Source organism: Carcharhinus amblyrhynchos, chromosome 8 (genome assembly GCF_965287045.1).
Source record: "Carcharhinus amblyrhynchos chromosome 8, sCarAmb.v2.hapA, whole genome shotgun sequence".
Taxonomy (NCBI): Eukaryota; Metazoa; Chordata; class Chondrichthyes; order Carcharhiniformes; family Carcharhinidae; genus Carcharhinus; species Carcharhinus amblyrhynchos.
The window spans coordinates 69,229,705-69,255,764 of record NC_137331.1 but is presented as its reverse complement, the minus strand read 5'-3'; the positions used below and the strand labels follow the sequence as shown (position 1 = coordinate 69,255,764).

The window sequence follows — 26,060 nt, the reverse complement described above, 5'->3', positions numbered from 1 at the left end:
AGAAGTACAGCAGAGGAGCAGGCCCTTCAGCCCTCCGAGCCCATGTCAATCATGATGACCTAGCTAAGCTACAAGAAAAAACCTTCTGCCCTTACTCGGTCCATATCCCTATCCAGATGCCTCTTAAATGTTGCTAATGCGCTTGCTTCCACCACCTCCTCTGACAGAGCGTTTCAGGCACCCACTCTCTATGCATGAAAAACTTCCCCTACACATCTCCCTTAAACTTTCAACCTCTCACCTTGAAGCTGTAATTGACACTTCCACCCTGGAAAAAAAATCCATAGATATGCAGGTTAGGTGGATTGGCCATAACAATGTGCAGGTTTATGGGGATAGGGCAGGGTAGAGTGCTTTTTCAGTGGGTCGGTACACACTCGATAGGCCAAATGGCCTCCTTCTGCACTGTAGGGATTCTATGGATTCACTGGAGATGACACTGATGGATACTGGGATTTAGTGTGGTTGCAGTATACGTAGGGTGCAGGTTTGTTAGACGACAATGAGGTGTTAAGAACAAATCATACTGGATTTCCTACGTTGATCTGATCTTAAATGAACCAGGGTAATAACAAAAAAATAGACAAGATTGAGCAGTCAGGCAGATCACTAAATCTCTGCTTTGGTCTAGATTTTCCTTGACACATCCCTGCTGCAGTTACTTTGGTTGCTGCTACCCCAGCAATATAAATGCTGATGAACTTGGATTTCTGGTGAATTTCCAGCTGTCTGCTCTTTTTACTGCTGCTCATGAGGACTTTCTGGAGATAGGTGGACATAGGCCAAAGGGATATGAGTATTTATCCCAAATCCTGTAAATGGACAGATTATGGGGATCTTTCCACTTGACAACCATCAAGACCCACAAACGTGCTAGGTATTTTTTGAAATATAGAATCAAACTGCACCAAATGAGGCCAGTCCATGCATTGTGCTAGAGGTAGCACTTTGAAAGAACAATCCAATTAGTCCTACTTAGCTGCACACTTTCTTCCTGGAAGCTATACATACAGTCATACATAGGGACCTGCCTTTGCAGACAAAAGGAACATGTCCAGGTCTGCAATTTCAATAAAGGCAAAATACTGAGGATGCTGAATCTGAAACAAAAACTGAAAATGTTGGAAAAACTCAGCAGGTCTGATAGCATCTGCGGAAAGAAAATGGAGCCAATGTTCTGAGTCTGGATGACTCTATGGATCATCCTAACTCAAAATGTTGGCCTTGCAGTTTCAATGCTGTTTGGGAGTCAGGGAAAAGAAAGAAATGTTCTTTATCATTGAAAAATATCCTGCATCCAGCCCTTGATCCATGCCTTGCTGCAGGGAATTTGCACCTGTCTAGCAAAGCCTGATCCTCCCCTTCCCATGAAGACTGAGGGTATGATTGAAGACTCAAAATCTGAGCATTCATTTTATTAAAATTCCATATGGAAGTTGTCCCTATGTCCTGCTTCTGTGTGCACTGTTTATCACTCTTCTCCACTGTGCTAGTACCTTCTCCCAAAAATAAAATCAATCTACATTTTTCCTGTCTTATTTGACAAATAGAAACTGGATGACATATGATAAGTGTAACTTTCTAAATGAAAAATGAATTCAAGTATTTGATGGGATTGCAGAGATCATCACCAAAAAATTGCTGGCATTTATCTCATCGGGATCCTATGGTCCTGTCGGCAGCACATCTCCACCGCAGGTATTCTAGCAGCGTGGGGTACGTTCAGCAGGAAACAGTTGACAATGGTGGGAACAATGAGATCCTGTACAGTCTTTCATTGCTGCACTGCGGAGAGGGAGGAAAATCCTATCCTACACTTCGCTTTTAAATTCCTGAGCTTTGATCATTTAAAAGTTAGGGTCAACACTCACACGAAAAGCTCCAGTTTTTTTAGGCCTAAAATCATGGGGGTTTGACTTTTACATGAGATTATACAGTAATTTTAATTTTCCTTAGCTTTGACAAATACAATATTGATCAGATGATATGATACAGTGACAGGAAACATATATTTCTTCTGACTGTGTATCCGCAGTGCAGAATTCTTCTGCACAGCTGCATCTCCACAGTTTTCTTCCATAGTGTATAAAATGAGGTAAACAAGTCATACTGAGTAATCACTCACAGTGTGCTCAGGTTCTTCTGCTTCTTAAAGGCTCCTGGAGGGATTTCTCTAATCCGGTTAAATCTCAGGTCCCTGCAAGATAATGGATAAAATTCAAATATTGATCACTGAAAGCGCTATTTTACAGGTTCCATATTGTGAAATAAATTGACTTCAAGTTGTTAGGTACAGCTGCATCACAAAGTGGCTATTTTCCTCTCAATAGAATTCACATGAATACTTGCTTCTGTGTATTCTGATGGGGAAAAACGTCCTGCTTCCAACCACTGCAGTGCACCATGCACAACTCCAGCGGGAGGAGGTCCAGCCAAGATGCTGTTTTGAGAACTCCTGCACCTCATTTCTCCTTTTACACCATGTTTATGACAATGAAAGGCAAGTTGCTGGAATTTTACCACCTTGCCCACTCGGGGCTCGTTAAGATGCTGCCCGAGGCCAACAGAGAATGCCGTTCTGCAAGCCGCACCCACTCCAATTCTGGGTTGGACGTGGTGTAAAATTCAAGCCATGCTCAGAGCTGCCAGATGAATAAAATGAGAGAGACACAAAGAAACTTATTTTTCCTATGTCAAGTCCTTTCCAGGTTATTTCTAGTGTAATGTTCTTATCGGTATCTACTTTACATAAAGGTTAGCCAACTGCATTTGACATGTTATTTTCAGGGCCCTCATCCCAGACAGCCATTGGTACTGGTATCAAGGCAGGCAAGTCTTCTCGATATATTTTCTGTGCTACAAGTGCCTGCTAGTCGCATTCAAATTTAAGGGTCTCCCTGGACTCTCGTGGCCCTGTGAAAAGTAGACTTTGCACCAAGATGCACTTTTCCATGCAGGTCGGGCCCCATCATGATTGTTTCAGCTGCTCAAGTGCAAGTGTGTGTCCTTTCACAAATAATTCAGATGGAGTAAGATAAGACTGCAGATCAGAAGCTTTTGTTTCAGAAAAGTCAGTTAAAGAGCTGCAGGCGTGCTGGCTGTGGTACTAAGCACAACACTGAAACCTGCATTCAAAAAAAAATTAAAAATACTGAAACCTGCATTAAGCACCATGAATGTTCCCTTAGCTGAATGCACCTCCTTTAAATTTATACTCACAGCATAGATTTTCATTCACTGGAAGCTATTACAGAGATTAGTGAGCCCTGCAGAAATTTGCAACTATTGACATGAAAATCCAGCAGAACCTACAGGCCTTGCTTCTGAACTCCCAATACGTGCTCCTGGCAATCAAATTTGTACGCCAGGATTATGAGTTCATAAAATGTACCTTACGGTATCACGAATAAAACCAGACACTGGTATTGTGAGTGTAAAGCTAACTCATGAACAAAGCCACAGAATAAAACCATTTACAATGCCAAGTTCATTCCACAATTTAATTGAATGAGGACTCATATTGCAACAAATGTTTAGCCAATTGCAACAAGCATTTTTCACAAGAAGATAAATTATGCAATAGGGTTTTAGAGGAGAAAGTAACTATAAAAAAGAACCATTAATGTTAAGTCTGTACACACCGTTCATTCACATGAACCTAAACCTTGTTGAAAAATGTATTAATATTTACAGAGGATCCCCAAGGAATCCTTTATGATCTGTGTTTTATTTTGTGAAGAATGATGAAATGTTACCCAAGAGAATGTCCTATGATAATAATTGCAACAGGATCCATATTTACAGTCTGGTAATGACATTTCTTTGGTCATTTAATCCTGGAAATTATACTGCCTTGAAATAAACAAGTTCACACCTCCATTAAAATAGCTGGCAGCACAATTTGATTTAGATGTGTTATTTGCAGGTGTTGCTCTCTTTTGAGTGCATGCTGTGCTTTCGTGGCTTGGCTTATGTTACTTTATGCACCCACTCCAAAATTTGCCAGAAAATTTGCAGCATTCAATAGGAACACAGCAAGCACAGACATTTATAACTGCCCCAGTTTACAGACAAGTTTCACCCAGATAGTTATGCTAGAGTTAATTTGTCTCCATATAGTTTTCAGGTGACCAGCTTCCTCTTCTTGGGGGAAGTTGGGTGGAATAGGAGTTAGAATGGAAATAGTACAGAGGTAACATGGCTTTTCTTAAGGGGAAATCCTTTGTGGGCCACGTGATCAGGCCGGATCCTATAGAGGGGCCAAGGGGGAAGCTGAGCTAATCAGTCGTAAGGTACACATCCTGGGAAAGAGGGGAACCACAGTTGGACCAAAGGAGGAGAAGAAAGTAGACTTGTGTATTAGTCCTATCAGACCCTTATCTTATATCTTTATATTATATTACTGTATAAACTGTTCAATGTTGAAGCCATAACCAGATGCCTTCAAATTTACTACACTGGCGATGAAGAAAAATTACATCAGTCTTTGGGAGATCACAGTAAGAGGGGAGGAGAATGATCATTGGAGCTAAGAAGAAACAAATACAGATGCCCCAAAAATGCCTTTAATCGGCAAAATTGAGCTACTAGACCCAGAAGTTGAGAGCTGGGGGCAATATTTTGAAAGGTTGTGTTATTTCTTCATAGCTAATGAGATCACAGTGGAGGAAAAACAAAAGATGATACTTACTCAGTCTTGCAAACTTACAGCCCGGTGAGGAGTCTAACATCATTTGATGCTCCAGACATAAAGGCCAGAATTTTACCACTTCGCCCACCCCGGAATTGGGGCAGGTGGAGCTCGCAGAACAGAAATCTCCGATGACCTCAGGTGAGATTTTACGATCTCACCCGAGCAAGCTCATAAAATACCACCCAAAGTTTGTTGATCAGACAGTGGAATTTGTCAAAGATCATTTTAATTCCCAACCTTCAATCATCATGTTATGGTATAACCTTCTTTCTGCTGTGAGGGAACTGAGGGGTAGCGGCTCTGGGTTCACGGCCAGACTGAAAGGGTGAGCAGAGCAGAGTGAACTCAGCCCAGCTTTGGGGAGATGTTAAGAGACAGTTTGATCTGCGGGATCAACAACCTCACAACAGAAAAAGAGTTGCTGGTAGAGAAAACCTTACAGATGGCCCAGGACTGAATACACTGAGCAGGGTATAAGTGAACCAAAAGGCATGCCCAAAAGCAGCCTGGCTGATAATACACTGATACAGTGAAATAACACTGGGGGTAGATGCTTATTTTTGGTGTGGGGAAGTGCACTCCCAGGAAACTTGCTGGTACAGAAACTACATATGTTTCCACTGAAAGAGATAGAGTCATTTACAGGCATGATGCAGAATGAAGCAGACAGGGCAAAATGCACAAAAAAAAATCAATGCATAGTTTAACACCGTTAAACCAAGTGGCTCAGAATTCCAACAAGGGTCCTGAAACTTACATCTTGAAGCAGGTGCCATCTATAGAAATAGCCTTGATGGTCAATGGTAAGTCCCTTAAAATGGAGGCCAACACTGGAGCCATAACCACAATCACAGGGAGGAAGCATTCAGATATCTCCAGAAAGGTTTGAATCCCTTGAGATTGAGTAACTCAGAAGCCATTTGTCTACATATATGGGAGAGCTGCTGAAGACAGTAGGGTCAGTTATGGTATTTTACAGAAATCAAACAACACAATTACCTGTTCTAGTGATTGAGGGTTACAAGCCTTGAGAGCAATTTTCCAACATTACCACATCTGGTGCAGATCACGCTTCTGGAGACTAGTAGCTTATGGAACTTCTTCCAAGTAAAACAACCTGGACCTTTCTTTAATCTTTAGCAACCAAGCCAAACTTCTTGTTAGGCTGAACTAAGAACAGGTCACATGACCATTTTCATTCCTCTAAATTGAAGACACAGTCCCAAAACATAATAATCTTACACACTTTGTATTTGTAACAATTATTGTGCCCTTTAAGAAAACTTTGAGAAATGAAGCACTGTCCAGAAACTCTGTCAGTCAAATAAACGTGAGGGTGTCAGACAGTGATATTTCAGACCTTCCAGTTTCCATATTCATAATGACATGAAGCCACATCAGGTGCATAATTCATCTCCAATTTCACTACTCCCAGATATGGTGAAGTGATAAATTGGTCAAAATCTATAATGGGTCTGGAAACTTATTTCTGTGTTTGAGTTTGCCCAATTATACCCATAAATTGGATCATAAAATTCATATTGTGGTGTACGTAATATTGAAATTTAATTTTATTCTAAAAAAACCCATTGATACGTAGGCCTATTTTGGAAGCTTTTATATGTATGCAGTGCAGAATTCTCTGGCCTCATCTACAGCCAATCCCCTGCAAGTAAAGGTGGAGAATTTGGCGTTCCAGCCAAAACCCCTTTCACTTTTCAGCAGCACAGGCGAATCCCAGCCACGTACGAGGATGCAGGTTTTTGGCGTTGATTGCAGTATCCTGTTTGAAAAAGGATTATTCCAAATATTTGTGAAATACATTCACATTCAATGAGACACTTATACTAAGGTTGGAATTCTCCGATATCATGCACCCTGTCACCACACTCAGTCAAATCTCCATTCACCTCGGCAACACAGGAGAATTCTGGCCATAGGTGAGGTCAACAAATTCCACCTAAAAATTTATAAACATGGCAAGAAACACCTCCGTAGGAGTTATTGTCGTCAAATTATATTTAGAGACATAGAGACACTGTACCCATAGTAACTCACAATTACTTGATTACATTTTGGATGAATGTCATAAAAGAGTGAGAGACGTGAAGAATGTTAGCTTTTATGTTAGCTGTTAGCTAGATGTTAGCTGTAATGTTAGCTAGAATGTTAACTGTTAGCAACATGGGTTCATGAAGGGCAGGTCATGTTTAACTAATTTGGTGGAATTCTTTGAGAACATTACATGCGCAGTGAACAATGGGGAACCTGTGGATGTGGTGTATTTGGATTTCCAGAAGGCATTTGATATGGAGCAGTCTTTGATGCAGCATTTTAAGCTAAAGGTGCACAGTGTTACAGGTAATGTATTAGCACGGATAGAGGATGGGTTAACTAACAGAAAGCAAAGAGTGGGGGTAAATGAGTGTTTTTCTGGTTGGCAATCAGTGACTAGTAGTGTGCCTCAGGGATCAGTGTTGAGGCCGCAATCGTTTACGATTTACATAGATGATTTGGAGTTGGGGACAAATGCAGTGTGTCAAAATTTGCAGGTGACACTAAGATGAGTGACAGAGCAAAGTGTGCAGAGGATGCTGAAAGTCTGCAAAGGGATATCGACAATCTAAGTGAGTGGGTGAGGGTCTGGCAGATGGAGTACAATGTTGGTAAATGTGACGTCATCCATTTTGGTAGGAATAACAGCAAAATGGACAATTAATTAAATGGTAAAAAACTGAAGCATGCTGCTGTGCAAGGGGACCTTGGTGTCCTTGTGCAGGAGTCTCAAGGAGCTGGTTTGCAGGTGCTGCCGGTAATTAAGAAGACAAATTGAATTTTATACTCCATTGCTAGAGAGATGAAGTTGAAAAACAGCAAGATTATGTTGCAGCTGTATAAGGTGCTGGTGAGCCCACACCTGGAGTACTGTGCACAGTTTTGGTTTCCTTACTTGAGAAAGGATATAGTGGCACTGGAAGGGGTGCAATGGAGATTCACCAGGTTGATTCCAGAGTTGAGAAGGTTGGTTTACGAGGAGAGACTGAGTAGACTGGGGCTATACTCATTGAAATTCAGAAGATTGAGGGCAGGTCTTATACAACCATATAAGATTATCAAAGGAATAGATAAGATAGAAGCAGGGAAGTTGTTTTTACTGGTGGATGAAACTAAAACTAGGCGGCATAGCCTCAAAATAAGGGGAAACAAATTTAGGACTGAGTTGAGGAGGAACTTCTTCACACAAAGGATTGTGAATCTGTGGAATTCCCTGCCCAATAAAGCAGCTGAGACTACCTCATTAAAATGTTTTTAAAGCAAGGATAGATACATTTTTGAACAGTAAAGGAATTAAGGGTTATGGTAAGCGGGCAGGGAAGTGGAGCTGAGACCACAAAAAGATCAGCCATGATCTTATTGAATGGTGGAGCAGGCTCGAGGGGTCAGATGGCCTACTCCTGCTCTTAGTTCTTATACTGTTACGTTTTAAAAGTTCTCTAAGATTTTGTGAATCTTATCCATGAACTCTGATTTCACCCCTGCCACCTCCATGTATTATAATGCCCTTTGCAGCAATATGATCCACAGAAAAAGACTTAACAAGGAAGATGTAATTTCACAGTGTAGGACATTACAATTAGAAGCTAAGGAATGCAGTTACAAGTTTTGACAGTTTATTGAATTACCCCAAGTTTAATACATGGGTCAGGCGGCAGTCTTTGTTGCACTGTTTTATACTTGTGGAATGATGAAAGCTCCTGAAGCAATAGTAATGAAGATTCTTGATGTTGTGTGACTGAAACGCTGATTAGACAGCTGCCTAGTGCAGTCTTGTTTTACCATGTTAATCATCAGAGAATGTTACGAAGCTCAGATATTGGATCCCTGCTTCATCTGCTACTGTTAGTAGATTCCCAGATTGTTCCTACACTTTCTTCATGATCTGGTATTCAGATCTATATAATGAGGTGGAGATATATTTTGCCTGCAAATTGGAAGCCAGCATTTTTTCCAGGTATGATATGAAGTTGCATGTGGAATTTACGTCCCACTGGGTGGTGGAAGGAACACCCAGAATAAGGCCTCAGGTCTCATTAACATTATGAGTACCACGCTGGCAGCACTCAGAGGAAAGTTCCTTGGTGGAAAGAGAATTGGAGGGCAGCCAATTGCAGGCTGACAGTGGCCTTTGGGAATGCTAGGCAGTTATAAGGAGCATTTTGCCTCCTCTTAGGTTTGCAGCAAATTCTAAAAAGCTATATTTTTGGTGACAGCCACTTTCAGAAGGCATCTAACCTCCAAAGAAAAGAGAGCAACCTCATTTCATTGCTGAAGAAACTCATCACCTGTCCACCATCTAGAAAATACAAGTCAGGAGTGTTATGCAGTACTGTCCACTTTCCTCAATGAGTGCAGCTCCGACAACACTCAAGAAGCTCAACACTATCCAGGACAAAGCAGCCTGCTTGATTCCTAACCCTTCCACAAACATTCGATCCCTCTGCCACTGACAAACAGTATAGCTGTGTTCAGCTGTGTGTAACAACTACAAAATGCACTGCAGAAGCTAACAAAGTTTCCTTAAACATCACTTTCCAAACCTATAATCTACCATTCAACTACCATCTGGCTGGACAAGAGCAACAGATACCTGGGAACACCATCGTCTGGAGGTTCCCCTTCAAGTCACTCACTAAACTGATTTGGAAATACGTTGCCATTCTTTTGCTGTCATTTGGTTGAAATAATGGAACTCCCTCTCTAAGAGCATGCTGGATGTACCTACACCTCAGGGATTGCAGCAGTTCAAGAAAGCAGCTCACTACCACCTTCACAAGAGCAATTAGGGATGGGCATTAAATGCTGGTCTAGCTGGTGACACCCACGTACCATGAGCGAATAAAAAAAATCCAACAGAAATACTAAGACACAGAGATAATTCTCATTGCTCGTGGCGCTCTTTTGTCAAAATTCTTCAGGAACAGATTTTGTCAAGAAATTCAACTCATCAAATATCCTACCTGCCTCATTCAATAATCTCTGTGTCTTTAAAGAGCCTGTTTTCCTATGTTAATAATACCAGGTGAGAGAGCCAAAAAAAAAGCATTTTCAACTACGGTCATTTGGAAGAGTTTCATGATTGTAGGATCTACTCAGAGTGATTTTCTGAGTTATAATCATGCCTGTCCCTTTACTACCATATCTGTACACTGTTCCCTCCAATTCAGCTTATCACCTGGATACTTGTAGTTAGTAATTAATTCAACGTCCACATCATGAATCTTCGCAGGAACAGTATCGTTGATAGGCATTTTCCCTAAAGTCTAGAACTGGTACTTTCATCTGGTATTTTCATTTTAAGAGAAATATTATCGCACTATTTTGCAAACTTCTCCACTCAGTTCCTGTAGTTTCCTTGTATTATTATGATGTTCAGAGCTGAACAGATTAATGTGTGGGACTGGAGAAACAGTACCACTCATATGATGATGTAAAAGAGAGTTACATTACCAGGAGTCTAGAAGGAAAAAGTCATGTATTGACTCTGAGTAACACTTTTATTATTATACACTTGTAAATAGTTTTGTTCATACAATAAACCAGTTATTATTCAGACAGATCTATGCCTGTGCAACTGTTCCTTAAACAGTCACAACCAAATCCTTTGTTATTCCTTCTGAGAGCTACAAGTACTGTATCATCTGTAATTTTCAGGATCATTATAACATCATACTCTGATGAACAATTGCAAGGGATATATTTTATTCATTCATGCAATGTGGACATTTCTGGTTAGGCCCCATCCTTCATTGCCATTGAGAAGGTAATAGTGAGTTACCTTCTTGAACCACCCACATTGCTATTAGGGAAGGCATTCCAGGATTTTGACCCAGCAACAGTGAAGGGATGGTGATATATTTCCAAGTCAGGATGGTGATTGGCTTAGAGGGGGACTTCAAGGTGGTGCTGTTCCCGTGTATCTACTGCCCTTGCCTTTAAGATTGTTGTGGTTGTGGGATTAGAAGGTGCTACCTAATGAGTCTTGGTGTGTTCCTGCAGTGCATCTGCCAGTGTGTCGGTGGTAGAGGGAGTGAATGTTTGTGGAAGGGATGCCAATCAAGTGAACTGCTTTGTTCTGGATGGTGTCAAGCTTCTTCATTGTTGTTGGAGCTGCAGTCATCCAGGCAAGTGGAGAGTGCTCCTGGCTTGTGCCTTGTAGATTGTGGTCAGGCTTTGAGGGGTCAGGAGGTAAGTTACCCACCACAGGGTTCCTAGCCTCTGACGGTTTGCTGTAGCCACAATATTTATATGGCTAGTCTAGTTAATTTTCTGGTCAATAGTAACCCCCAGGACATTCAGTGATGGTAATGCCAATGAATGTCAAGGGGTGGTGGTTAGTTTTTTTTCATGTTAGGAATGGTCATTGCCTGGCATTTGTGTGACATGAACATTACTTGGCACTTGTCATTCCAAACTTGGACGCTTCCAGGTCTTGTTGCATTTGGACATAGGCTAGTTCATTTTCTGAGGAGTCATTAATGTTGCTGAACATTATGCAGTTGTCAGCAAACATCCTCACTTCTGATCTTAATGATGGAAGGAAGGCATTGATGAAGCAACTGAAGATGGTTGGGCCTAGGACACTGCCCTGAGGAACTCCTGTAGTAAAGCCCTGAAGCAGAGAGGACTGACTTTCAACCATTACAACCATCTTCCTTTGTGCTAGGTATGTCTGGGAGGGAGATCTAGGATTTTGACCCAGCAGCAGGATATTTGCAAATGAGGATGGTGAGTGGCTTTGAAGGGAACATATAGGATGTTCCCAAGTGCCTGTTGCCCTTGCCATTTTAGATGTTAGTAATTGTGGATTTAGATGGTGCTGATGACGAATAAAGGCGACAGTGTACAGTGCTGAGGTATCCAATATTTGTTATCATGGATTCTGAGTAAATCCTGGATCAAATATCAGTTGGGTCCTGTTGCGAAGGGAATCACTGATCCAAAGTAGAAGAGTCAGATTGGCATCCACGATTTTCAATTTTTCTATAAGCTTGAAGTTTGAATAGTTGCATTGTATTAAAAGCCAAACAGAAATCAACAAAGGTAGTGCAAGCATAGTTGTCTAATCTATCCATGTACTGTTGGATTAATTTGACCACAGTCAGAACAGCATTCATTGATATATAAAAGTGATGGGCAGGCTGTAACTGATCAATATATGGAACAAAAGGATCTAAAAGATGCTTTTTTACATGCTCAACACATTTCATGACTATTAATATAAGAGCCATAATTTCACTTCATGTCAAGGGCCAGAATTTCAATCAGTGTTCAAAGTAAACTAGCTGCAAGTGTATTGAACAGCAATAAAAAAAATAAACCCAGCCAAAGCAAGCATTTTGCCACTGGCACACATCACTGAAATTAAACACAGCAGATTAATCTCTTTGAGCACTGAGCGTCTTTAGAACATGCATGTTTGTTAACTGCTAAAAACAAAGTCTTGTTCGCTAACTACACTTAGGAATGCTGCAACAGGCTGTAACATGAAGTAACAGAACACAGATCTGCATTTGCAATTGCCCACACAGAAAGCTCCAGATTTCGATCATGCACTGTGGACAGTTACTAAGTAGAGGTCAGGCATTTCGCCTTCAGGAAGTGAAAGAAAGAAAAGCATAGATCAATCAATCATCCTGTTATGGAATGTCCTTTAAGAACTTTCACTTGTTGTATAGAGCTTGGAACTTTAACTCCTAATGATATGCATTTACTTTGGGGACAGTGTTAAAATGAGACGGATCAATTCAGAATTTTGGACCAGTCAACACTTCAGAGCTGGTCAAGCCATGAACACAGAGGTACAAGAGCTTGTTTTCTTGGATTTAGTTTATACCTTTCCACCAACCAGAAACCATTGAAGTGTGAAAGGCAGGGTTAAGCCACAGTGTCAGAAACTTGGATCTTTTGAGAAAGCAATCTTTGAGCTCAAGCAGCAATTGACCTCATTCAATGGCATCAAAGGATGAAGGTTTTCCAGATTGTCCTCTCTGGAACATAGTTAGAATCCCTACAGTGCAGATGGAGGCCATTCGGCCCATCAAGCCTGCATTGACAACAATCTCACACTGCTCCATCCCTATAACCCCTGTTAATTTCCCTGACGCTAAGGGGCAATTTAGCACGACCAATCCACCAAACCCACACATCTTTGGACTGTGGGAGAAAACCAACACAGGCATGGGAAAAATGTGCAAATTCCACACAATGACCGAGGCTGGAATTGAACTCGGGTCCCTGGTGCTGTGAGGCCACTGTGCCATCATGCCATCTAGTTACCAAGAAGCAGTGTTACAGAGTTTAGAACACAGATAAAATAGAAAGAGAAGACCATGTGACCATCTCTTTGTGCAAAAGGAGACATGATCTGTTGATGCAGGAAGACTCTGAAACATTGGAACTGTGCAAATGCCACAAAGGGTATGATTTTCTCACTGGCTTTGGGACCCCAACTAATGGGAATTACACTGAGGCACTGATTAACATTGAAGCAAAGGACTTCACTGAAATAAGTAATGGAAATGTATCATCTGAGGAGAAAGGAAATGAAATACGCTGGAGGGTAATGAAAGCAAGGAATATCCAATTAGTAAAAGTAATAGAATCAAAAGAATGAGTTAAGAAATCCAGGAAGTATAATAAAGATCAGTGTTCCAAAATATTGGAGTGTGGATTGAATGGTATGTACGCAACTGCATCAAATTTTCAAGCAATTGGAGATCAAAACATTAACGATATTGCAGGGATATGATACAGTAATTATAATTGAATCATGACTTAGATTTGACCAGGATTATAAAGCTAACATTCTTGATTATATTACTTGCAGGATTGATGGGAAAATGTAAATGGTTATGGAGCATCACGGTTAATAAAGGATTCCACCTTTGTGCTGGACCCCCAAGATTCCCTAGGGGTTGTGTTAAAATATTGAACTCATATCCATTTGAATAGAGTTAAAAACTAGGAAATGAAATGGTACAATTCTTAGAACTGCATTTAATGCTGCAGTTGGTGACAACCCTGCCATGGCCATTTCCGGGATTAAGTGCCTATCAGGCAGCTAATTGCTTTCACGGCTTCTGTGCCTTTAAAGTTGAGGAACATTCAGAGCCAATCAGAAAGTTGACATCTCTTCAGTCCCAGCAGGGGCAATGGATGCTGCAAGAGGCTTTAGAACAGCAGCAGCAACGGAGGCTCAAGAAGAGAGTTGAGAAGGATGGGCTAACTGGGGACAGTCAGGCAAGCCTCACTGAGAGGCGGGTGCAGCTCACTGTGAATGGCAAGAGGTGCTCTTCCAGTCGGGGTGACACTTACTGCTGCGGGTATTCCTTGAGGCATAAGGTCTCCGATTAGGACAGCCCTTCTCCTGAGTCTGCAGGGAGACCATCAAGCTATACCTAGTGGAATAGTAGCAAAGGTGATGGAGTAGCCACTAACTTGGCCACTTGAAGGCCTAAATTGGCCTTTATGGGGGAAGGCCGTGCTGAACCTTCCCTGCCTTAACTTAACCGGAGGTGAGTTGTGAAGGAGACTGCCTTTCCACCCCTCCTCCCCCCACTGTCTCCCAGCTTGAAAAAAGCTAGCCAGTATAATGGGTGAGAATTTGGGCTCTATGACACCTTTTTCTGGTGCTGTGAAGGTGACAGCAGTAATCATCTTTTATACATTTGGCTTCTTTCGGTTTGGAGCTGGTACCATTTGTAATATCTTGCAATTTGCTATCCACTGTTGCATCAGGAAGGTCATCTTGGCTTTCAAAGAGAGCTGACTATATTTAATTCTCTTTTGCCATAGACAGGCAGGTGGTGAAGATTTACTACAGTACAGAATGTCACTTACAGCAGACACATTGCTTTACGGGTGCTGTTTGTCAACTCAATGCTATCCTGGAACCAAAAGTGTCCAGCTAGTTTGTTACCGTTGGCAGAGACTGCCCATTGTGCATTCTTTAATGCTCATCTCCTATGTACCGTTGCCTGTTTTAGCGCTCCAACACAATGCTCCCCAATGGCTTGAGCACGGTTGGTGAAAAGCTGCTAGGTTTCAGTGGAGGAGATTGCAGAATCTGGAGGATTAACTTGAGCAGCTCTGCTTTTCGGAGATCTGACTTGGGACAGTGACATTGAGGCAGGGATGGCAACAGTCAGGGCTAGTTGGTTGACAGGCAACAGCAAGGGCACTGACAGTGGTGAGAGACTGAATGCTATCTCCCTGAGAGAGGGCAGCAAGTTTGTGCTCTTTGCCACTACCACGACCCCAGCAGGAGCAGAGAATCCTGGACTGCTGTGGCACCCTGTAAACCCCTTTTCTCACTGTAATCCAGGGCCATAACGTAGTCTGACCTTGCATGACAGCAGAGCAGTTTCCTCTGCAAAACTGGGGGATGCTGCTCATGTTGCATGATAAATGTTGAAAAGTGCCTTTCTTTATAACACTTTGTGCAATGCTACAGCACACTAACAGATTCTTAATACAAGGACAGGCTAATAAATTTGTGCAGTGGGAGAGGCTAGTAAAGAAGTCATGCATTTGAGCCTGGAAAAATAACATGATCAGGAATTGTTGAAGGATCACTTCCACCAGCCCTATGACACCCAGCTCCTCCGTGACAAAGTTACAGCAATGAAAATTACATTGGAAACTTCACTGACCCATTCTTCAGCAGCATTGTAGCTTACTTGCTATTCAATAACATGGGTGAGTGGCTCAAACTAAGCACAATGTCAATGGGGAGAAAATGACTTCTTTGAAAAACAGAGTTCATGTCTTGCTGTACTGCAGATATGCTGGAGAAGCATCCAGTAACTAGTCTCATTAATATTTGAGATCAAACACCAAGAAACTGATTTCCGATTGAATGGATATTGTGTGAAGTCGGATTAAATGCTGAAATCTACAAAGTGCACTGTTGAGTGTGAGTCACTGAAGTTGGCCCAACATTTGCTGTCTAAGGCCACTATCACTCACCATTAATTATGGGCAAATTCCATAGCAACATCAGGTGAGGGCAGATGCACAATTCAATGCAAAATACCAAGGTGCATCATTAGGCTGTTAACTTCTCAAATGGCATATTCCTCTAGGTTCCCCATTCAAATGCATTGAATGGCATGAGGTGACTGTACTTGGACAGTAGATACAAGTGAAGCCGTCACAGAAAGTTCAGCCATCATTTCAAGCGTAAGCACCCTTTTAATGACGTGAAAACTATCGCATGTTGAACTCCTTCAGTTTTTAAAAAATGTCCCTGTCACTTTTTCTTTCTCTATTTCTCCCATTGTAGCTGATTTGGAATTGAATTCACCATTAAAATCCACACTTCTCAGTCTTTTACTCCGTTAATTTCACAGTGCTTCAGCCGGATTTGTTAAGGATGCCAGATGCCCTTCCAAGCACTGTTTCATCTCCATCTCTCATTCCAACAACTTGCAACAGAAAATATCATCACTAATTACAGTCCCGGCAAGTCTAATTAACAGTAGGTGTGGGTTCTGTTACAGGAAATTCTAGATCATTGTCCAGTGAAGAACTGAGTCTATAATCTGCAAAAAGTGATGAAAAATATGCATACAGCAGTGAAGAATCCCACATGGTAGATTTTCACCATGCTTGTTTTGGTTAGATACAAATTAAGATTGAGTAAGAAGAAAATATTTGCTCAGTGAGACCTTTTAATAACTTTAACTCATGTATTTAACTATGAGCTAGCATATTTTACATAGAGATACGTATCAACTCTAAGAAGTAAATGTTACTCTTTCAAATCAGTCCTGGATCAGTAATGGATTGTGTCTCAGAAAACATGGTTTGTGTATGTCAGAAAACTTAGCGGGTGGAATTTTCCCAAAATTGCACAGATTGCTGGAGCAGACGAGAAAGGTTGGGTGCTGGTTTCACAGCTTCCTTTTCTAGCCAGGTCAAACTCCATGCAATTTCAAAGCTAGCAAGGATTACACATCTAACTGTGTGAATGCTGTGGGGGAGTGGTGGGGGCTCAACTTGCCAGCAAAGCTGAGATCCAGAGATCGGGACACCGCAAGCTAAAGTGCAGTTAAAGATCCCCCACTCCCACTTCACCATCACGGACATTGGGACAACATCCCCACAAACATTGGGACCCCCTGGAGGACACCCCCAACCCTCGCACACAAAGGGCACCCTCCCCACCCCCCACATCAGGCAAGAATCAGGATGACCCGGGTCCCTGCAATGCCAGTAAAGGGGCAACATCAACCACAGGGGCATCACACAGTGGCACAGTGGTTAGCACTGCTGCCTCACAGCACCACAGACCGGGGTTCAACTCCTGGCTTGGGTCACTGTTTGCGTGGAGTTCGCACATTCTCCCTGTGGTTGCATGGGTTCCTTCCAGATGCTCCGGTTTCCTCCCACATTCCAAAAACATGCTTTTTAGGCTGATTGGTGTCAATAAATTGTCCCTGAATTGGATCTCCCTTAATCTGGCATACATATAATTCCCTACATTTGCAGCCTCTTTATTGTGGAGTTCCACTAGAGGTAGACAAAAATGACGACGAGCAACAAAAGACTTGAATAAGGTACTCACTGAGTATTAAAATGGGCGGCACGGGCTTATAGGGCCAAAGGGCCTGTATCCTGTGCTGTGCTGTTCTTTGTTCTTTGATGTGCAGGTTAGGTGAATTGACTATGCTAAGTTTTCCCCTAGTGTCAGGGGGACCAGCTAGGTAAGTGCATGGGGTTATGGGGATACAACCTGGATGGGATTGTGATCGGTGCAGACTCAATAGGCCAAGTGACCTCCTTTTGCACTGTAGGATTCTATGTCTATTTCTCTGTCTCACGATACCCAATGCAAGAATGAACCCCCACCAAATATCCATCAATGTCTCCCCTCCCCAAATAAAGAAACCCCTTCTAATAGGGCTACACAAACGGTCCATCCCTGGCAACAGCACAGCCAGGTTGGAACTGCCAGGATGTCAGAAACAGTGCAAGGGCACTGCCCTGCCGTGTCCCTCACCACCTGAGGTTTTGTTCAATCTGAGCCTGGCATGGTCACCACAATTGGTTTTCATTTCTGAAAAGCTGTAGTGATTCGAGCCAGTGTGATGTAACACTGCTGGTATGGAGGTAGGGAAATGGCTGTAACATTTAATTTAAAACCCATTTAAATTCACGGCCATGAATCTGATAATGTCGTCGGTGGGAGGCAAGGACGATCTCAAACTGAGATCTCATTGCTGCAAATCCACCGTGCCCTCTTGTGAGAGCCATAACGAGATTCAAGCCTGCGGTGAATGAGCCCTGAGAATCATGCCCAGTGTTTCTTCTTTGTAAATGGAGCTGTAGTTTGGCGAACGTAATCAGTCATTTTGATACCCTTTTGCTGCCTAATGGTGTCGGTGGGTCGCAGTATGTCAACATTTCCAAACAGCTTTCCCAGAAAGGGAACAGACTTCAATGTGTTGACAATTCTTTACCAATAATTTCAGCTATGCCAAAATATATGTAATATTTGAGTTAGCTTTCCCCACTGAACAGTATGTGAGTCTTGATAACGATGTGATGTCCATAATGGGCATTTCCTGGTATATAACTCCCTACTTTTCCACTGATAATGTACTGAACAATTTCAGCCAACCCTACTGCACAATAGCATTAGTGACAAATGAGGTTAATTTGTGGATATAACAACTGATGAGTAAGGTAAACCTCTATTTTGGCAGCTGCTTTTAACTATCTGGTTCCATCGAGTCTAGGATTACGTGGAAGAAATTACTGCACAGAGGTAATTCCCATATAACAATGAGATAATCATATGAGGAATTCCAGGTATGAAGTAAAAAATTGTGAACTTTTTCTAAGTTCAGTCGCAAACTTTCTACTTTGATCGATTGGTTTCTCCATTATTATTCTTTGTTAAAAGATACATATGACCACATTCCTTTGATCTGGAAATGGGTATTCTATACTTTACAGCCAGTAGGTGCTGGAGATTGTAAGCATATAAATACAAAGAACAAAGAGCAGTACAGCAGAGGAACAGGCTCTTCAGCCCACCAAGCTTGCGCCAACACATGATACCTTTCTAAACTAAAGATCTTCTGCCTATATGTGGTCCATATCCCTCTATTCCCTGTGTCTGTCAAGATGCCTCTTAAACATTGCTATTGTATCTGCTTCCACCACCTCCTCTGGCAGAAGAGGACGTACTTTAAAAGGCTACATGGTTCAGGCGTTCAAATCTATATTGGCACAATGTAAGAAAGTACTATCGTGTGTCACTGTCTCAAATTGGTACAGTTGAAATTCAGGTTTTCTGTGCTTGCACTTTTTAAACATTTGATGTTGACCTTTTCTGAACAAGTTTTTTTTAAATGAAACAATATAACAACAAATTACCATTATTTAAGAAAAATAAGCAGGTGCAGACATTCCTGTCCTAGGGAATTCTTTATCATGTTCAAACTACTCTCAACTATCTCACCATAAACCACCATTCACCAAGGACGCTGAATTTTGAAGTCTGAATGACTGGTCTGATTTTCACATGAAACCTAAATGTTTTATAGTGTTGTGAAGCTTAAGACCACCCTGGACATACACATCAGTAAATCTGATAAAGGGACGGTCATAGTCACCCTTAGCAAGTGTGGCTTCATCAAAAAAAAATGATCGCCATTCTTAATGACAGATCCAAATTGGCATTCGTTGGATCTGCCACTCAGCATGATCAGACTGCTCACTTGAAAGTAAGCTAAAAACACACTTGTTTGACTTGCATAAGAGCAATGAGCTCCTGTATGATATATGCCATAGTTGTACTCTCAGTGTGGGGTATTTGCATGTACCGAAAGCTATGTATATAAATGCACAGGGCCATCTTCTTTGCAGAAGGAATATATACACAACACTATGCTTTTTCAACATTCCTCAGGGCAATGCTTGGACCAATCAGACTCAATCTATCTGATTTAAATTTTAAACAATGCTTGGCAGTTTACAGCCAGTCACCATCAGCTGATGCATTTTCCATGGCAATGCTTCTACCAAAGCCCACAACCAATCAGCAGTCACTTTTCATATAATATAAAGTTATCTCCCTTTATGCCTTCTCAAGATAAGCTTGCCCATCAGACCCACATCCCGCTCCTTCAATCTATTGCCAGTAAACTACTGACCAGCCAGCTTCTCTTTCTGGCAGCGATGTTAGCTGATATAGTTCATGGTTCTGTTTCTTTACATACAGCTCTCCTCACTTTCAACCTGCTATTAGCATCCCTCTAATAAAAAAAAACACTCAGGGGCCACGCAGTGTGAGTGCAAGAATGGCCATGTTTCTGTGAGCTCTGGTACTATGGATCAATGCAGGTGTGGATGCAAAGCCAAATGTAAGTAGTTTATGTCTGAATAGCCCTCTCTGAGTCACGATTGTCAAACATTGTTGTGAATCTGAATCCACGTCCATCTGAAGATAAGCTTGACTAAGGTCAATTTTACAGAAGTGTTGGCCTCCAGCCAACCCAGTGAATAAATCAGCTATTAGAGGCAGAGGATACTGCTTTGTATACAATACAGGTGTGACGGTGATTTTAAAATCACCACACATGCATACCAATCTGTCTTTCTTCATCACAGGTACAAATGACGTGGCCCAATCTCTCATATTTACAGGTTCAAGGACACCCATTTTTACCAGCCACTTTAATTCTGCCTCTACCTTCGGCTTGTTTGCATATGGCCCTGACCTAGTTTTCACACATCTTGCTTGACTTTCATCTGCGAGTTCCTTCATGCTTCCCAACTCCCGACAATGGCATGTTTTTAAAAAATTTTTGGCAGACCTATTTCAGAATTTGACATAAGATTCACCTCAGTCCAGTTAAATCTGATCTTTTCCAGCCAAGTTCTCCCCATTAATACTGGATAGGTTCCTCAAACAATGTGCAGGGACTATGGTCTTTTCATTCAACTGCTTGTTTACATCAATACGCCCTTCAACGGAATCAATATAGGTTTTTAATATTATCTTTGAGTGTTTCAAGGTAATATGTCATAGATTTTCTTGGTGAACAGTTTCTGGTACCAACAAAACTGCTGCTCTGGGGTCCACTTCCATTTTCACCTGTTATTCATCCAGTAAAGGAGTGACCCAGTATCAGTTTGTTACACCAGCAATAACCAGTATATTCAATGATAGCTCATTTCCTGACTGTGACTCAGGTCTTTTTATGTGCCCTTTACATATCACGTGGATACGTTTCCCTCCAACAGGCATATCTCTTTCCCACAATTTCTACACTTTGTCTTTTTTCCAGCAATCTGCTGCTGCGTGCGCAGTTTTTGCATATTAGTGACAACTTCAAACCTGTGTCTATGTTCAGGTCTCACCTGACATTTTATGATTCTTATGCTCAAACTTAGATGTTGAGCATCCTTGGATGCCAGTTCCATGGAGACCATGACTTCTAGAGCCGTCTTTAAGTTCAGGTTGCTTTTTGTTAACAATTGCTTTTGGATACTTCATTTCTTAACCCACACACTAATCTGTTAGTGATGGTGTTATTCAAGACATCACCAATTTCACAGCATTGGCTAATTTCTTCAAAGTAATTACAAAACATGGTGATTAATTCATCTTCACACCCTCCCCCCACCCGTTTGTTACAGCAAAGGTCTTGAAACCCTGTTATATTGCCAATTCAGTAATTCTCTGGAGGTTTGAATTTCTTTTTAATCGATCTCTATGGGGGTTGTTAACATAATGTAAAAGTGAATGGGGATGAAATTCAATTCGCAAAATAGAAGGTGGTGAATCAGCTTCCCATTGTACTTATGCCTGAGTTTCTATCTCATTAATATTAATGATAAAGAAAAGCTGGCAGGGTGTATGACAGCCATCCAATCAGCCACTGACAATTTTATGCCCCACCTCATTTGCCATTAAAAGTTCTGTCATCTCAATGTGTTTCAGTTGTTTTATTTTGTGCTTTGCTCCCTACACAAACTTGGTCAATTGTTTTATCTTATTTCTTTCAGCACTGTACTGATATCAGTTGGTATACTATTTGAGGTTGTGGATGAAAAAGAAAAGCAGGAGCCAAATAATTATGGCAAGAGTGCAGTGCTTAAAGTAGGTGCTCTGTACTCATTTGCAGGACCTGCACATACACATCCATAGACAGGACATTAAATAGCTTGGTTCGCCAAGTAAGTAGCACAGAGTGTATTATTCCCAAAGAAATCTGAGCCAAAGGTTCTAAGAGCACAATTAAGATTTATGAATTCCTGACTAATCACCATTTTGGATATTCCTTCAGAAGCATGTTATACTTTCATTGGCACTGCATGAAAGAAGGCATGTCAAGGTAATCAACAAACTGTGACTTCCGCTCTGCCGTACTCACCCAATTCCCATCTTATAACTTGGCAATTGCCCAGGTAATCAGAAAGCCAATCATAAAATGTTCCTTATGCTACAAGGACAGTTGAAAACTACCTTGCAATGTTGGCACGCACACTGTCAACTGTGACCTGAAAGCTGACGGCACCGCTTTGCACATTTGCTGTAATACTGTCCCACTGGCTTGGTGATGTGGATGCTACTGACAGCAAATCTGTTCATAGATTTTATGCAGCCACCTCCACTTTGGTAGTCATAAATAAGACTTGTTCATCATTTACATGCATACTCATAACTTCACTTCACTTGGGTCTGGGATTTTCATGTTAGTAGAATTCATAGAATCCCACAATGCAGAAGGAGGCCATTTGGCCCATTGGGTTTGCACCAACAACATCCCCCCTATTACTGTAATCCCACATATTTACCCTGCTGATTCCCAGACACTAAGAGTCAATTTAGCATGACCAATGAACCTAACCCACACACCTTTGGAGTGTGGAAGGAAACTGGAGCACTTGGAGGAAACCCATGCAGACATGGAGAGAACATGCAAACTCCACACAGGGGCCAGAATTGAACTGGGGTCCATACTACGGAAACATTGTTCCACCATATTCTGTATCCATAATCAATAACCATTTAGTCCATCACAAAGATCAATCACCTGTGAGAGAGATATATTGACTTACTAAGTATAGAAGAATGAAATGGGCAAAAGGTTTGTATTTACTCCAGTGCCTAAGTGATAGCATAAATTATATATCAAAACTCATGTAGTTCGCAACATCATTACAGCCACATGACTTAAGGCAGAAGTAGGCCATTTGGATCCTCAAGCCTGCTCCGCCATTCAATAAGGCCATGGCTGATTTGTTTGTTTTTTGAATTCCATCAATTCCTGATGACCTTTGATTCTGCTAACTTAACAAGAAACTATATACCTCCACATTATATTCAATGGCCCCACATCCCCCATCTTCAAAGTCACACAACCCTCTTGATCCTCTTATTCTCTGTCCTAATAGGGGGACTCCTCATTTTAAAACAGTGCTTCCTAGTTCTGGACTCACCCACAAGATGAAACATCCTCTCCATGTCCACTTTGTGAAAATTGTAGACTGTTCAGGATCTTATATACTTTAATTAACCCCCACCTCCCCCCCCCCCTCACTCTTCCAAACTCCAGTGAAAACAAGCCCAGTATGTACAATCTTCCACTTTCCTCATAAGACAACACATTCATTCCAGGTATCAATCTAGTGAACCTGCTCTGAACCATTTCAAATACATTTATGTTATTACTTAAATAAGGAAACCAATATTTGAGATATAGCCTCACCAGTAGCCCTGTAGCTGAAGCATAACATCCTTACTTCTATACTTAATTCCTCTTGTAATAAAGCATTCTATTAGCCTTCTTAATTACTTGCTGTACCTCCATACTGACATTTTGTGATTCATTAGCTGGAACACCTAGATCCTTCTACCTCAGAATTCTGCACTTGTTGTCTTTTAAGTAACACTCTCCTTTTTTATTCTTCCTGTCAAAGTGAACAACTTCACATTTTCCCACATTATACTCCAGCTGCCAGATTATTGCCCAAAGATTATTCTTGCATGCACGCTCTTCCATTTGGAATTCTTAATAATATAATGGGGCCACAACTCTAGCAAAATGGCGGGCCAGGAGGTTCCACTGATTTTTCCTCTACTCAGCATTGAGCTCTTTCAGTTCAGTAATAAGAAAGGCCAGTGGTAGGCCAGAATTCTCCAAGCTCACTTGCGGCTGGGATTCTCCCAGTCCTCCTGCTGTGAATGGAGATATGGATGGGAGCCAAATTCTCCATTCTCACAGGCAGCAGTGGGAGAGGAGGATGACACTGGAGAATTCTAGCCATAGTCTCAAATCCCTCACTTATGCTTAATTCTGCAGGTTGTCCTACAGAGCCAACTTTAGTTTCCCATTTCCCTGCTAATCATCATCTGTGAATTTGCATTAAAGCAACAGCTTCCCTTCTCTGCTCCAACCCCATGTCCAAAAGAAAATCTTTCCAAATTCCATTTATGTTGAACGATTAATGATAGCAGAGAGAAGAAACCATTAGCACCGGGCATGATTCAAACTGAGGTAGTATTCAATCAGCACCAGCGTATTATTCATTTATCTCTAATTCATATTGTAGAATCATAGAATCCCTACAGTGCAGAAGGATGCCATTCAGCCCATCGAGTCTGCACTGACAACAATCCCAACCAGGTCTTATCCCAGTAAGCCTACGTACTTACCTGATTAATCCCTCCAACCTATGCATCCCAGGACACTAAATGGCAATATAATATGGCCAATCAATCTAACCTGTACACCTTTGGACTGTGGGAGGAAACCGGAGCACCCGGAGGAAACCCATGCAGACACAGGAAGAATGTGCAAACTCCACACAGGGTGACCAAAGCCAGGAACCGAACCCAGGTCCCTGATGCTGTGAAGCAGCAGTGCAGCCCCATACTGTCATATCCATATTTACAAAAACGATTGACCTGCTCGCAGGGAAGAACTTTAAAGTTTTAACTAATGGTAAAGCTCAGTTAACAAATTACAGACTTGTTCACATTCATCGGCAATGAATGAGACCAAAAATATTTACAAGATGTGTGCAATTAAAGAGTAATCTTGATGTGGCTGTTCACATTATTTGCCAAGTTTTTGATTGAGGTATTCCAGGAATTTTCTTAATTTACAAAGTGGCACTTTTCTGAAAACCAACATCAGGATAGTTAGAAAATCCTCTAAGATGTCAATTTAATGTGTAGAATTACACTTTTGGTATGCAGCTGTATGCAGGCATCTGTTTTTTGTTTGCTGACGGATTATCTTCTTTTCAGTGTTGTCATACATTCAGCTTGATATTTTGAGAGAACTTTACATTTTCTTTGGAAACAGTGACCTGACAGAGGTATGTTGTAATTGTACAAAACAGGATGAGGTTGAAATTAAAAGCAAATTACTGCGGATGTTGGAATCTGAAACGCAAACAAAAAATGTTGGAAAATACCAGCAGGCCTGACAGTATCTGTTGAGGAAGAACAGAGTGGAAATGGGGTGAATTATCAGACTTGTCCCTTGCCATTTTAATACCCCATCATGCTGTCATGTCTACAGGTCAGTCCTTGGCCTGTTGTAATGTTCCAGTGAAGCCCAACACAAACTGGGAGGACCAGCACCTGGGGGGGGGGCGAATTCTAATTGAAATAATTCTTTCAGCTCTGTGCTGATTCCTGTGGCACTAGTCTCCCAGCCCATGTACAGTGGAAGCCATTTAGCAGACTCCCCGCAGAATGCCACGGTTTCCGCAGGTCTCCAGTCACCAGATTTCTAGTGCCGTCAGCTCTGCGTCAGAAATCAATATGGAGCTGAAAAAATTATGTAAATTAGAATTCTGATTAACAGGCCGAGGATTGAATTCTCCAGGTACGCTAGCGATCCCCCCTCATCGGGCGGGGAGTGTTTCACTCCAGCGGGGTTTACAATAGCTCCACACTAGCAGTCTGACCCTGTTGGAGTGAAGGGTTTCATGGAGGCCACCCAGGAGATCAGGGGTGAGAGTGGATGCCCCTGGGCAGTGCCAGCTGATCCCCCTGGCACTGCCCCAAGGGGCACCTTGGCACCTCTACTAGGCATTTGCCAGTGCCAAGCAGGAGGGGAGATGGGTGGGGCTGGGGGCATCTTGCTGCCACTCTGCACTCTGTAGTCTAGAGGGGCCAGCAATCGGGTGATGGGGTGAATCGCGCAGCCAGTGATAAAGGATCATGGGGCTGGCCAGCAATCAGGAGGCCAGCAGTGTGGGCTACTGCACATACTCCAATCTCCACTCTGACAGATTGGCGCATGCTTGGTTGCCCACTCAGCACTGTGCTGCT

At 41.9% G+C, this 26,060-nt stretch overlaps 1 protein-coding gene across 1 annotated transcript in view; it reads right to left on the bottom strand.

Annotated features, from left to right (window-relative positions):
• The window catches only part of LOC145347031 (peroxidasin homolog), a 403,231-nt gene that overhangs the window by 281,111 nt on the left and 96,060 nt on the right, over window positions 1–26,060 (bottom strand). The window contains exon 2 of the mRNA XM_080194932.1: window positions 2,126–2,197. Coding sequence (XP_080051058.1) covers window positions 2,126–2,197 — 72 coding nt within the window. The remainder of the gene's footprint in view (window positions 1–2,125; window positions 2,198–26,060) is intronic.